The 14,287-nt window shown below is 42.1% G+C and overlaps 2 protein-coding genes across 2 annotated transcripts; one reads left to right on the plus strand and one right to left on the minus strand.

The window, feature by feature from the left end:
• The first annotated feature begins 6,996 nt into the window (after positions 1-6,996).
• On the plus strand, positions 6,997-10,301 carry LOC104432656 (putative receptor-like protein kinase At3g47110). The gene is made up of 4 exons (XM_039307078.1): positions 6,997-8,247; positions 8,291-8,980; positions 9,110-9,728; positions 9,880-10,301. The coding sequence occupies exons 1-4, from the start codon at positions 6,997-6,999 to the stop codon at positions 10,299-10,301; spliced, it is 2,982 nt and encodes a 993-aa protein (XP_039163012.1).
• A 572-nt stretch (positions 10,302-10,873) lies between these two features.
• On the minus strand, positions 10,874-11,731 carry LOC104432657 (pleckstrin homology domain-containing protein 1). The gene has a single exon (XM_010045141.3). The coding sequence runs from the start codon at positions 11,609-11,611 to the stop codon at positions 11,180-11,182; it is 432 nt and encodes a 143-aa protein (XP_010043443.1). The 5' UTR covers positions 11,612-11,731; the 3' UTR covers positions 10,874-11,179.
• Positions 11,732-14,287: the final 2,556 nt, after the last annotated feature.

The following is a 14,287-nucleotide window of genomic DNA, read 5'->3' on the forward strand; positions in this document are numbered from 1 at the left end:
TTAAAAAGCGCAAGTTAGAATTTAGTGTGGGAGATCACGTATTCTTAAAAGTTTCTCTACGAAGAGCGTAATGAGATTTGACACACATGGAAAGTTGAGTCCAAGATATGTAGGACCATTCTTGATCTTAGAGAGGATTGATGAAGTTGCTTATAAATTAGCTTTGCCACCGGCGCTATCAGGTGTTCATAATGTATTCTATGTTTCTTTGTTATGAAAATATGTGCCAAATCCTAATCATGTGCTAGACTTTACTCCATTGAGATTACGGGAGAACTTGACATATGAGGAGCAACCTATTCGCATCGTCAATAAGAAGAATAAGATGCTGCAACGGCAAACTATTCCTTATGTAAAGATACAATGGAAAAACAATACCGAGAGAGAAGCTACTTGGAAACTCGAGGAGGAGGCACAACGCAAATATCCTCACTTGTTCGAAAGCTAAGGTAAATTCAAATTTCGAGAACGAAATTTCTTTTAAGGTGGGTTTAATGTAATAGTTGGACTCTTTTTCCCTTGGTGGTAGGGTTCACTTTGTTTTTAAAAAGGAAACAAAATAAGGTTTGAAAGGTCAAAAAAAAAAAAAAGGAGAAAAGAAAACAGAAAACAGAAAAAGGGTGAACAGTGGTCGGTCACTTTTAAGAGCAAGAGGGAGAAAAGAAGAAAGGAAAGAAAGAAGAAGAATAATAAGAAAAGAAAGGGGAAGAAAGGAAAGGGGTTTTGGCACGTACACGTTGCGGATATCTCACCAAGTTGACTCGACTCCATAATGCAACGCCCAATAAGAGATTAAGCCCACCGTTCGTCCAATCAAAGTAATTTATGGGTTTAGGGCTTAAATTCAGAATTTTGAAAAAATCGAATGGCGAAGTCCGCTTTTTGAGTCTTTAAACCATGTATTTTTTATAGAAATGATAATATAAGGTGTTGCGAAACCGTGGGATTTTACGGATCGTGATTTGAACTTACAGTTTGCCCGAAACAAAATTTCGAAATTTCCCATGCGCAGTAAACAGTGCGCATCCGGCAAATTTGGGTCCTTATTTTGTTATTTTTCGGTTTGATTTTGGGATAATCAAGTTGGGATTATTGTAATATGTTAGAAGGGCTTTTATTGATTATAAGTATGTTTGGAATGGGGTTCGATAGAGAAAGTTATAACATAACTAAGTTTTACGCTCAAGTGCCGCGTTACAAACAACTTGAATAATTGTTTTGAGTATGCAATTTAATAGCGCATATGAATCGTTTTGTTAACGTTTAGGCATAATATAGCTGTTTCGTGGTTGACATAGCGTGTTACCCAAATTTAATGTTATTTATCGCTTATTTGATAGGATCGCAAAATCGAAGGATCAAATAAAATGTGTTATTTTCACCAAAAATAAAAAATAAAAAATAACATGTGTTATTTGATTTTGGGGCATCCCCAGGTGAGTAGTACTAATGTCTTATTTGGTTTTGTGAAACTCATGTACTAAGGTAAAAGTAATCAACATATACTTGTGTAGGGAAGTGAGGACCCATTTGTTGTATAAATATGGATATAATGTTCAATACTTTTGAGTTATTGTGAGATGATTCAACAAACCTCTCTTGAAGGTTTATGCATGTTGTTTTGGTACAATTAATTTATGTGATTATGTGATAACTATTAAAAGATGATATGTGTTGTTTTAAGAAAATCAAATGTGTTGTGAATAGGTAAAGAACTAAGTGCTACACAACAACGAAATTTCATGTGAGTCACCTCTAGGGCCTTGTAGTCAAGGGATAGTGATACATGATGACTTGAGTCACGTGGGAGCCACCTTTATAGTCTTGTACTATTGTTATATGTGGTCAAAAGCTAAGTGCTACACGATAACGTAATTTCATGAGAACCACCTCTAGGGCCTTGAGTTTAGATATTGAGCATGGAATGAACCATCGATATGAGATAAGATGAGTCCAATTATTGAATCAAATTGGTGATGACTGTTTTGTTATTATTGATGAATGAGAAATTTTGCTATTTGATATAACTAGGTTGAGGTAACATATAACGCATTTGTTCATGCAAGTTATTATATTTTTATTTGACAATAATGAGCCATATCTTGAGCTTTAAATGTGTAACATGAAAGTTTGATATGCTTTTATGGTATGTGATACTCATTGAGCTGTGGTTGCTCATTCCATTCATCTTCTATGTTTTCAGGTCCCAGAGTCAGCAACAAGTAGGATGAGAGCGCTACTAGGAAACTTTTGGGAGTTTATTTTGGGGTATGGCTTAAGGAGTTGGTTATATAGTTGTTGTAAGTTTGTTGGGTTGGTTGAGTTCTGAATGTACATATTCTTTTTAGTGGACTATAGAAACTCTGATGTTGTAACCAACCTATTGGTTTATCTTATATGCTAGGTAGCACGGACACGTTGTCCGTGCTTCCGTGTCGTGTCCGACACGTGTCGGAGCGTGTCGGACACGTCGACATGCTCGGACACGGTCGGACACGCGGTCAACGCGTGTCGAAAATCCGACACGCGGTCAACGCGTGTCGAAAATCCGACACGCGGTCAACGCGTGCCTGACACGTTTCGACACGCGTGTCCGGAAGATGACGGAGGGTGGAAGCGACGGCGAGGGAGTAGAGAGGAGGCCGCGACGGCGAGAGACGGCCGCCACGGCGATGCTACGACGGATCCGACGAGGTTGCAGCTGCGAGGGAGAAAGGGCCAAAGGCGAGAGGAAGAGGAGAGGAAGGCGGTCGTGCGGCGAGTGGTGAGAGGCGACGAGCAGCGAGCGGCGAGCGGCGAGGAAGGGGGTCGTGCGGCGAGTGGCGAGCGGCGAGGAAAGGGGTTTGTGTGGCGTGCGGCGAGCGGCGAGGAATGAGAAGAGGAAGGGTCGTGCAAAGCTAGGGTTTTTGATGGGCCATCGCGTATTGGGGAAGGGAAGAGACGGACGGGTTTTTGATGGCCACTGCGTATTGGGGGAGGGGAAGAGACAGGGACAGCCTGTCTGTCCTGTCTGTCAGTGAAGGGGAGGGAAAGAAAAATATATTTGGGGGTGGGGGAAACGAACGATGGTGGGGAGGGAAAGAAAAAAAATTTTGGGGGGAGGGGGAAATGGACGAGGGAAAGAACTAGAAGAGGGTGGAGTGGACTTTAGTGAAAATCTTTTTAATGGAAAAATAAATAAATGGGATTAAAATATAATTTCGAAAAATAAAAATACTGAATTTGAATTAAATTAATTAAAAATAAAAATATTCATTTAATATATAACGTGTCGGAACGTGTCGGAATTCTCTACTTTTTGAAAAATAACGTGTCGCGTGTCGTGTCGTGTCGTGTCGCATGTCGTGTCGCAGTGTCCGTGCTACCTAGCTTATATGTATATATGTTTAGAGATATACATTTTGTTATCAGGTAGTTGGTTATATTTGAGGTAGCGTCCTTCATGAGGAATGACGACCATGTCATCACCCCTTTCTTGTAGTTTCGGGGTGTCACATAATTCGACAACGCTATTCTCAGAAGTAGAAGAACTAGAAATCATGTGCATGACTCTACGAGAAATAGACACTTTGTATGTCAACATCGATTGTTTTTAGCATGTGGAATTAATTACTAAAATTGTTGATATTTTTTCATGTAATTTTTATAAACGCGAGTCATATATCTTATGAAATTTTCAAGATAGGATAATGAACTGTACATTATTGTCACACAACAGCTGAGCTTTATTAACTAATTGATCCCATACGTATAAAGTGGTAATAATCTCCCAATTCCACATAAGCCCACTAGCAAAGTCATGCCTTACCTCTTTTATACAAACTTGACCATGATTACTAGGCCTCGTTTGGTTCAACTTTCCCAATGGGCTTTAGGCCCCCAAAGCCCCTTGGGAAAAATATTTTGCATTTGGCAAACATTTTTTAAAGCCCAATATAGGTCCGGACCTGCTTTGAGCATTCAACATTTTGGAAATGCAAGTTAACTAGTCATCCGTGTGACTATTCATCTTCTTCCCTATTCATCTTCATCTTCCCTGCATAAGAGTCGGGCTTCTCCAGCAGTCACCACCGCCACCTAGGGATCACACGTCCCCGGTGACCACCGCATGGGGTGGCGCAACCCGTGACCCGCGACCCAAGCAGCACGCCTGACACGCTCAAACCAAGCAATGCCACCTGGGTTCACATGACCTCAGGCGGCGTCGCTTGGCATGCGTGAACCAAGCTACACTGCTTGGTGCGCACGAACTATGCGACGCCTGGCGATGCGACCTGAGGTTTCTACCTTAGGCTGCCAGATTTGGCCTCTGCAACCTTAGACAATGACGTCACCTAAGGTTGCGACCTTAGGCGGCTAGATTTGGCCATTCGACGGCCAGATCTAGCCATCCAACACTTTGCTGGTGGTTAGCCAGTCGCCGGATTTGATTTTCAAACTAAAAATAAAAATAAAAATAAAAAATAGCAAAAGCCCATTACAAATGTGAGTTTCGTCAAATGGTATTTATGCTAAAGTTACTCTTCAATACTATTTGAGAGATGTAAGTACATTATCAGTGCCAAAAGTTGTATACGGTGCTCACTTTGGTGTCAAAAGTTTATTTTGAATCACTTAAGTGCCAAAAAGTTTGAAAAATAATCATTTTGATGCCAATGCCGATCTAATTGATCGGAAATCCAACGTAGCACTTTTTTATTAATTTTTTAAGCTGATGTGGCTTGTCGGAGAGTACAATCAGCATTTAAACAACAAAACGACGCCGTTTGATATCTTTCCCCCAATTCAAAACCCTAAATCCCCAAATTGAGAGAGAGAGAGAGAGAGAGAGAGAGAGAGAAAAAAAAAAAAAAAGCATGGCATGAGCTTCTCATCATCTTCTTCCCAGCGACACCAGCAGTGCACCAGCACCAGCTAGCAGAGACACTAGCAGCGCACCAACACTAGCACTAACACAACTCCACCTCCGATTCGTCCAACATTGTTGACAAGTTCAAGCTCTTATCATCCTCCTCCTCTCCTCCTCCTTCTCCTTCCCCCTTCAGAAGGACCCACTTCAGCCGCTCCCTGAGCAAAGCCCAATCCGCCATCTCCAACGTAACAGGTCAATAGGCAAGGTAATTACACTATTTTCGGTCCCCTGTAATTGGCTTGGCAGATCCAATAAATATGCCAATGCAATTCATTGTCCCCCACCGGACCTCAAACTTCCTCCTCTATTGCTATCTTGTAATTCCATTTGCGCCCTCCTTGTTTCGCTCGCCCTCCTCGTGTTTGCTTTCTCCACCTTCAACCCCCTTCTTCCTCATCCTCCTCCGCCCTCGCCTCCTATTCTTCTCGTCGCTTCTTGCTCGAGCAATAACCTCAGCCTCTCCTCACTCGCCTAGTCGAGCAACTACGACGGAGGCCAAGCGACGGTCGCGAGTAACTACGATGGAAGCTGAGCGATGGTGGCCGAGCGACAGTGGCTGAGCAACGACAGCCGTGGCATTGGGCGAGGATCGAACAAAAAAATCCCAATTTTAATCCCCAAATAAATAAATAAATATCCACAAATGAGTTGTACAACATCGTTTTTGTGAGGCCATCCACTTAGGACAGCAAAATGACATCGTTTTCTTAAGGAAGATAGAAACGACGTCGTTTAAAAGCCATGTTGATTTTTTTTTTTTAAGTATAAAAGTTACGTAATCATTTTGGCCAGAATCTCTCGCTGGTGGCACCAAAGTAATCGTTTTTCCTCCGATTTAGCACTTAAGTGATCCAAAATAAACTTTTTGCACCAAAATGAGTGTCTTACACAACTTTTGGCACTGATAGTGTACTTACCCCCTATTTGAGATTATAATTTACCCAATAGTGTAACATTTCGGAAAACCTCTTTACCTCAAAGATATTTACAATCTCCCAAGAGCATTTCCCCGAAGCTGAACCAAACGGGCCCTGAGTCATCGGGCGAGTTGATCAGTAGCACTAGAATGACAAGAACAGAAGTGACAGGAGTAAAATTACTCGCAAATATTTTTTCCCCATCATCAATTCAAAGTAGGGTCAGATAATCAAGTCTTCCATGCGGTCAACGAGTATCGGGAAATCCGACACGTGGTCAACTTTTCCCAACACACTCGACATGCAAGTCCGAAATTCGACACACACAGAGTCAATTTTAAAAAATTTCAATACTTGAGGGGTCAAAATATAAATATATGAAAAATAATGAAAATAATAAAAATAAAGGGGAAAGAAGAAAATTCCCACTCTCAAGTTCCTCACTTATAAGTTTTGACATTCCCGTGAGTGATGATGGAATGCCCCTTTTCTCGACGGCCTCGCTCCGCCGCCTCGCAGACTTAAAGTTGTGATTTTTTTTATTTTATTTTTGCTTATTTCTACCTCTCGCAAGCGTCACCTACAAGTTATGTCTTTTGGTCCATGTCATTGGCTTGTGAGTTATCTCTCACATTTTCCATGGCAAATTTAGTTATCTCCTTTTCTTTGGTCATACTTTGAGAGTTCTTGTCCTGAATTTTCATTTTTCTCAAACCTTGTTTTGCAAAGGAGCTCTAAGCCAGTCTATATCATGAACTCCAAACTCTGTCTGGGACTATAAGAAATCTCACTAATCTCTGACAAGTATAAGAAAACATGACATGTTACTTCAAATTTACTCTTTTTTTAGTATAAATTAATTCAATGCTCTTTTTATTATAATTTATTTGTTTTTGCATTTATATATAAAAATATATATTCAATATATAACGTGTTGGAACGTGTCGAAATTCTTTATTTTTTAAGAAATAACGTGTCGGCGTATCATGTCGTGTCGTTTCGCGTATCTGTGTCGGTGCTACATAACAGGTCAGTAGGCAAGGTAATTACGCTATTTTCGATCCCCTGTAATTGGCTTGGCAGATCCAATAAATATGCCAATGCAATTCATTGTCCCCCACCGGACCTCAAACTTCCTCCTCTATTGCCATCTTGTAATTCCTCACGATGAGAGCACTTTGTTCACAAGCCTACGCCAGTTTTTGCATTCCCATACTTCTGAGCATCCTGACATGCATGATGCTCCCAAGATGCATGTCTTCCCCGGCAACAGTGGCGTACTCCGAAGATGCACCCGACAAACTCACACTGATCTCCTTCAAGAATCATATAGTTATCGATCCATTCGGGGTGATGAGCTCATGGAATGACTCTCTGTCTTTCTGTAATTGGACGGGTGTCAAATGTAGCCGCCGGCACAAAGAAAGGGTCACCGTTCTGAACCTAATGGATCGTCAGTTGGTTGGCTCGATACCAGCATCCATAGGAAATCTCTCCTTCCTCCAATATTTTTACCTCGCCAGCAATGGCTTCCAGGGTCGGATCCCTTCGGAGGTTGGTCGTTTATACCGACTTAAGTACCTCAACCTCAGCCATAACGCTATTGAGGGAGAGATACCTATCAATTTGACTTCTTGTTCAGAACTTCTGGGCATCGATTTGACAGGCAACAAGTTAACAGGTAAGATCCTAGCCGAACAGAAGAGTACGCTAATCAAACTGGCTAGTTTTCTAGTTCCAGATAATGGCCTGACGGGAAATTTTCCCGAATGGTTAGGAAATATAACTTCACTGCTTGAAGTTTCCATCTCAGATAACCATCTACAGGGTACCATCCCCGCTGCCGTTGGGAAAATGTCAAGCTTAACATTTCTGCAGATTTCTGGAAACAATTTCTACGGGACTATTCCCCCTTCAGTTTATAATCTTACTTCTCTCTTAGCTCTTGATGTGGAAAACAATAGACTGCATGGTGAAATTCGGCCTGATATTGGCTTCACTCTTCCTAATCTAGAAGGGCTTTACGTTGGAAGAAATAGCTTCACAGGCAAAATACCTGTTTCGCTACCCAATGCGACAAGACTGGTAGAACTCGACTTCGCCAACAATAGTTTCTCGGGAACCCTACCTCTAAACCTTGCAAACTTAAAGGGGCTTGGCAGATTAGTTCTGTCCAAGAACGAGTTGACAAATTTGAAGGACGACGGCTTCAGTTTTATGACTTCTTTAACCAACTGTAGCAGACTCCGACTCCTGGATATAAGCATGAACCGATTTAAAGGTGAGTTACCTCCTTCGGTTTCCAACTTCTCGAGTGAGCTCGAATGGCTAATATTGGGATCAAACCAGATATCTGGCAAAATTCCAAGTGGAATAGAACGCTTGAAAGGTATAACTCGCTTGGACATGTCTAAGAACGTTATTACAGGTGTGATTCCTGAAAACAATTGGAAAGCTTCAGGCATTAGTAGAAATCGACCTCTCCCGCAACAAAATCTCTGGAGCAATTCCCCCCTCATTTGGAAACATTAGCCAGTTGACAAGACTGCTCTTGCAAGAAAATAGTTTACAAGGCAATATACCTTCTAGTATAGGAAGCTGTCAACGTCTCGAAGTACTTAACCTGTCCAGTAACAACCTCACTGGCACAATACCAGCAGAGGTAGCCACCCTTCCTTTCGTGTCCATTTCATTTAATTTGGCTAGAAACCTCTTGAACGGACCGCTGCCCCAAGAGCTGGGTAATATGAGCAGCCTTGTAGAATTGGATGTTTCTGACAATAGGTTGTCGGGAGTCATTCCTCCTACATTGGGGAAATGCATAATGCTAGAATGTCTTGATCTGGGAAACAACCTATTTGAAGGAAGCATCCCTTCCTCTCTCAGAGCTTTGAAAAGCCTTCAACTCCTTGACCTAGGAAGGAACAACTTATCCGGTCAAATTCCGAAGTACCTACAGAATTTCACTCTCCTACAGGATCTAAACTTATCATTCAATAACCTCGAGGGAGAAGTACCATATGATGGGTTATTTCAAAATGTCAGTGCTATATCAATTACAGGGAACAGCCGCCTCTGTGGGGGTACAAAGGAACTAGGACTACCTCCATGCAAAATCCACAGAAAGAAGAAGCAGAGCACTCTTAAGTTAGTAATTCCATTAACCATTTTGTGCTTCCTCCTTTTAGCGTGCTTCTTGATTAGTCTGATCAGGCCAAGGAAATCTGGAAGAAAACGACCTTCAGCACCATCCGTCAAAGAACACTTTCCACAAGTTTGATATCTTCAGCTCCAGCAAGCCACTGATAACTTCTCATCTTCAAATTTGATCGGAGAAGGAAGTTATGGCTCTGTGTTCAAAGGAATTCTAGGAGAAGAAAGGATGATGGTAGCAGTCAAGGTACTCAATCTCAGACGAAAGGGAGCTTTCAAGAGTTTCATTGCAGAATGCGAGGCGTTGCGAAGTGTCCGTCACCGGAATCTCGTCAAGATCATCACCACATGCTCAAGCATTGACTTTCAGGGTGCTGATTTCAAAGCTCTAGTGTATGAGTTTATGCACAATGGAAGTCTAGACGAGTGGTTGCACCCAAAAGAAGATCAACCTGAAGTAACGAAGTCTGAAGTCCGACCTGATATGAGGAATCTTAGCCTTGTCCAAAGACTGAATGCAGCCCTTGATATGGCCTTGGCAATCGACTATCTTCACAACCAATGCGAAACTTCAATAGTTCATGGTGATCTAAAGCCGAGCAATATTCTGTTTGATCATGATATGACAGCTCATCTAGGAGATTTTGGGCTAGCAAAATTTCTACCTAGTGCCTTACCAGGTAACTGCTCACCGAATCAAAGCAGCTCAACAGGAGTGAAGGGAACAGTCGGCTATGTTCCTCCAGGTAATACCTTCACCATCTTCCTCTTTATTGACCCTCCATGGATAGAAATGCCTAAACTTTTCGTTTTATAAATAAATAGCCAGGACAAAACGACTTTTGCATATATCAAAACTTCTCTATGTTTAATTGAGTTTCCCTGCATTTTGTTAAGAGTATGGCATGGGTGGCAAGGCATCCATGCCTGGAGATGTCTACAGTTTCGGCATTCTGCTACTGGAGATGTTCACCGGAAAACGCCCTACAGATGGCATGTTTAAGGATGGGATGACCCTCCAAGAAAATGCTAAGATAGCTTTGCAAGGAAGAGCGGAAGAGATTGTTGAACCTTCACTGCTACAGGAAGCACAAGCTCATTACAGTCACAGAGAGGTTGTTGAGAGCAGCAGAGCCCATTTTCATGTAGAAAATGTTGAGCGCAGTAGAGCCACAACGGCCAAAGTTGATTGCTTGATTGCTCTCTTGAGGCTTGGAGTCCTATGCTCACTGGACAGTCCTAACGAGCGCATGAAGATGAAAGATGTCGTGACAGAACTTTCTAAAATCAGGGCAAAGTTCCTTGGCCAGAGAACATGATCATGATGCACAGATCCTACAGCTCGACTGCGAGTAGCCTTCAGTTCTTGGCTAGCAACAATTACATCAGATATTCACCGTAGAGTCGTAGACAGTACCTTTATGACCACTGTACTTTTTATGATAATAAACGGTGGAGTGCACTCACTCCTTGGTAGCTTCTTCAATGTTGCCCGCTTTATCTATCCCCTTTCTTTAGATTTGCCAATGAAGTCAAAATCATAAATCAGCTCGCACGAAAAACATATTGAGTGTCTACTACTGGGATGCCCTAATACATCTCCATACACTCAGACCGAACCGCATACTTAACTCAATACTTCCTAATATCATTGGTAAAGCATAAATTGTAGCATCATTTACTCCAATTGATCAATCTACAAGGTACCTAAATAGCTATTAGGTCAGTCAGAATGAACCATCCATGAAAAGTAAATTCCAATTGATTAGTCTAACATTCACCGAATTCTAGCAGCTATCGTGAAATCAAGGAGCTCGAATACCCAACTTTACCACAAACTAATAACGGATGAGTGGCTGGAAACACAGGCAAAAACAAGGACATCCTGGGAGAAGCAAAAAAGATACTCCTTTCATTGGCAGAAATCAGAAGGTGATCGCCATATCTTTATCCAGAGGGGACCGAATTGCACTAAATTCAACAGAAATAGCAATAAAAAAGACGATGTATCAAAACAAAACATGCAAAATCGACACCTTACATTGGACGCGTGATAATCCGGGTTTCTGCGTGAAGCAGTCAGACACGAGAACCACCGACTATAAACACACACACGAATTCCTGAGACGGATCTCATAAAACCTATACCTAATGTACAAGCAAGGGGGGCGGGGAAGGGAAGGAGCGATTACAGGCACTACCGCTTGCTATCGTAATCGACCACCTCCGATTCGGTCACCGACCGCGAGTGCTGCACGATCGACCGGCCGATCGAGTTGATCCACTCCTCCTTCTCCTTCTCGGAGTCGGCGATGAAGAACATGGTGTCCTGGTTGGTGGAGACCTCGAAGGCGAAGGGCTTGTTGAGGACGTCCTCGGCGCCCTTGACGGTGAGGCACCGGCCGACGGAGACGACGCCGCGGGGCTCGGAGAGGCGGGTCACGTTGGCGTCCTTGAACCAGAGGAGCTTCCCCTGCTTGAGCACGAACCAGCGGCGGCGCCACGTCTTTATGTAGTCGCCCTGCTTGCTCAGCCAGCCGGCCCGCTCCGGCTCGGCCCAGAACTCGACGCCGGCGTAGTCGTCGGGGTCGGGGGCCTGGAACGTCGCCGCTCGCCACAGATTCTCCATCCTCGCGATGGTCAAAGGAGAGAGAAAGGGGAGAGAGAGAGAGAGAGAGGGAGAGAAATTTGCAGAAGGGTTGTTGTTCGATCGAGGTGCTGCGTTGTCTTCCTGCGCGGAATTGTTAGTCGATTCTTGATCTTTCGTCAGCTCAGCAGCTGGAACGACGTCGTTGGTTGTTTATAAAAAATACGAGTTTTTATTGAAACCGTGCTTAAGGGTCCGCCACGACACCCCGGGCAGCCCTCTCACGGGGGAAATTTGTCAGGCCATATCTTCATTTCCCTTAACCCGGCCTAAGATCTTTGGTGAAGGGTTTCACAGGGATCTGATGGTGGGTCCCCTCTCTTGTCGAGAGTTGGCGGGGATACTCAATAGGGACTTTATACCGTAATCCCAGTTAAACCCCCTATAAATTGGGGCTAACTAGGCACCCTGGAATACTTGATTCAGGGTGGAGCAGTTTAAAGACCTGCTCAGGTCCAAAATATACATAGCAATCAATAAAAATACGAGTACTAACTTTGCACGGAAAAATAAAGATAAATTTTCAACCGTTCAGTAAACAGTAACTTTTCCGCACCACACAATTTGGTAATAATTTCATTACTTTGATTAATAAATTTTTTGCGTTGAAAAGTTACGCTTGCCACTAATGTAATTTTTAATGAAATTAGCATTTCACTATAATGATAAGTAACTTTTAATCTATATGTAGCTAGTAGGCTCTCCACATCGATAACTTAATGAGTTTAAAATGGAGAAGTAGATTTGAAACATTTGAAATTTGTAATTTCTCTACTCTTTCTTTGAAATGATTGTAATTTCTCTACTTACCTAGTAATTTTTTAAAGTAGAAGAACAAGAAGTATAATGATTACTAACTTTGTAATGTAAATAGTAAATTCCCAAACAAAGTTAATTATTTATATAGTTGTAGTTAGCAGTTTTCTTTCACATAATTAGTGGCATCTTTTACAAGCATTGAGGCCTCAGTCATTCAAGTAAGAATAGTATTACAGATGATGATCTTTTTTCTCTTTTATGTTCTCCTGACCCCAGTATAATCTCCTTGCCCAACCTTGGACCAGCCCAACCTCGTTGGTCCTAGTCCGATTCCTAATGAGATCGGGTCGGTCCTCGGTCTTGGGATTTCTAGACCAGCACTATGCAAATTAGTTCTCAGTCCTAAGAGTTTATGATTGGTCCAATCCGGACCAACTCCGATTCTATATATATATTATATATCTATTATATTATTTATAATTTTTTATATAGAGAAAACCTTAAAATAAATGGCATCAATAACATTAAATAATTCCGTAATGAGGAGTTCAAGTAATTTTACACTATTTTTTAATAACTTAGATCTTTTAATGTCTTTTACGGTGTCAACAACCGGAATTTATAAAGGAGGAAAATATTTTTATGAGAAAGTCCTCACAGCGTTTAAAATGGCATAAATAGCTCATTACAGCATCCTCCTCTAGTACTCATTATCTTATGTCTTATTTGTCCTCTTAATCTTTAATTTGCCAAAATCAAAAGAAACAACTTCTCCCATCGCCACTCGACACTCACCTCACTTGCTTTGGGTTACTTGTGCCACTCGCTGCTTGATGCTCACATTGCTTATTGCTCCCTACTCGACCCTCAATGCTCACCCCACTTGACACTCGTTGCTCGTCACTGAACCCATAGGGTCAATCCGGTCCCACTCGCCTTTTCAGGGAGTACAAAAAATAAAACAAAAAATTATTAGTTGGTCCCGACTTGACCTTGGAATCGGACCAAACCCATTGGGTCGGTCCGATCCTCGGTTGCCTTTTCAGAGAGTACAAAAAATGAAATAAATAAATTGTCAGTTGGTCTCGAGTTGACCCTAGAACCGGACCGAACCCATTTGGTCGGTCCGATCCTCGATTCCAAGCTCAATAGGGTCGGTCATCGGTCCCAAAAATTGAGAACTAACACTGTATGGATTGGTCCTAGGATTAGGGGTGGGCCGACCCAACCCGGACCATGCTCACCCCTAGATACTAATTTACGAAGAAAAGACAAGAGCCACATTGAGCAAACTACTAATACTCATACTACCTCGTTTATCTTGACACAAATTGTCACGCACCAACCCGCTCGAGACGCACGACAACCCGCACTCGTCGTCATTCATTTTCTTAGGTCATTCGATTGCGACATCCCATGAGGCATCGCCAACCCAATCGCTTTATTTAATTAAATACGCAAGTGGAAGCATAAATAATTCACCCAATCAACAAACGAGGATAGTTTTATATATATATATGCATCCATAATGTCATTACAACATACCAGCTATTTATATTCTAACTTGAACGTTACTCGTTATGCCATTTCATGTTCAATCAAAATGTGCAGTTATTCACACTTTCAAAAAGTTTTGGGGTTGGCCTAGCTCCTTTATGCTACGAAGCGACTTGAAAAGGGTGGTATCACGCCCACGTGCCTAGTACGTATCCAAACTCAAAATACCATAGCTCGGGCTTGGCTAGTCACGATTAGGGCTTGAAAAAAGTTAAATAACGAGGAGTGAGATAAACTCACTGAGTGAACTCCCTAGACCTCGAGCAGGGAAGTCATTCATCTCATAAAAATGCCCTAAATGTACAAGTTATCTATCGATGACAGATCAATAGTAAAACTACC

This window comes from Eucalyptus grandis, chromosome 2 (genome assembly GCF_016545825.1).
Source record: "Eucalyptus grandis isolate ANBG69807.140 chromosome 2, ASM1654582v1, whole genome shotgun sequence".
Classification (NCBI taxonomy): Eukaryota; Viridiplantae; Streptophyta; class Magnoliopsida; order Myrtales; family Myrtaceae; genus Eucalyptus; species Eucalyptus grandis.

What these genes read in the sequence shown, in the direction of transcription:
- LOC104432656 (XM_039307078.1), top strand. Translation starts at nt 6,997, where the DNA reads ATGAGAGCACTTTGTTCACAAGCCTACGCCAGTTTTTGCATTCCCATA. An exon ending in AGCAGAGCACTCTTAAGTTA is followed by an intron (nt 8,981 to 9,109) that starts GTAATTCCATTA and finishes CCACAAGTTTGA; the next exon opens with TATCTTCAGCTCCAGCAAGC. An exon ending in AGTCGGCTATGTTCCTCCAG is followed by an intron (nt 9,729 to 9,879) that starts GTAATACCTTCA and finishes CATTTTGTTAAG; the next exon opens with AGTATGGCATGGGTGGCAAG.
- LOC104432657 (XM_010045141.3), bottom strand. Translation starts at nt 11,611, where the DNA reads ATGGAGAATCTGTGGCGAGCGGCGACGTTCCAGGCCCCCGACCCCGAC.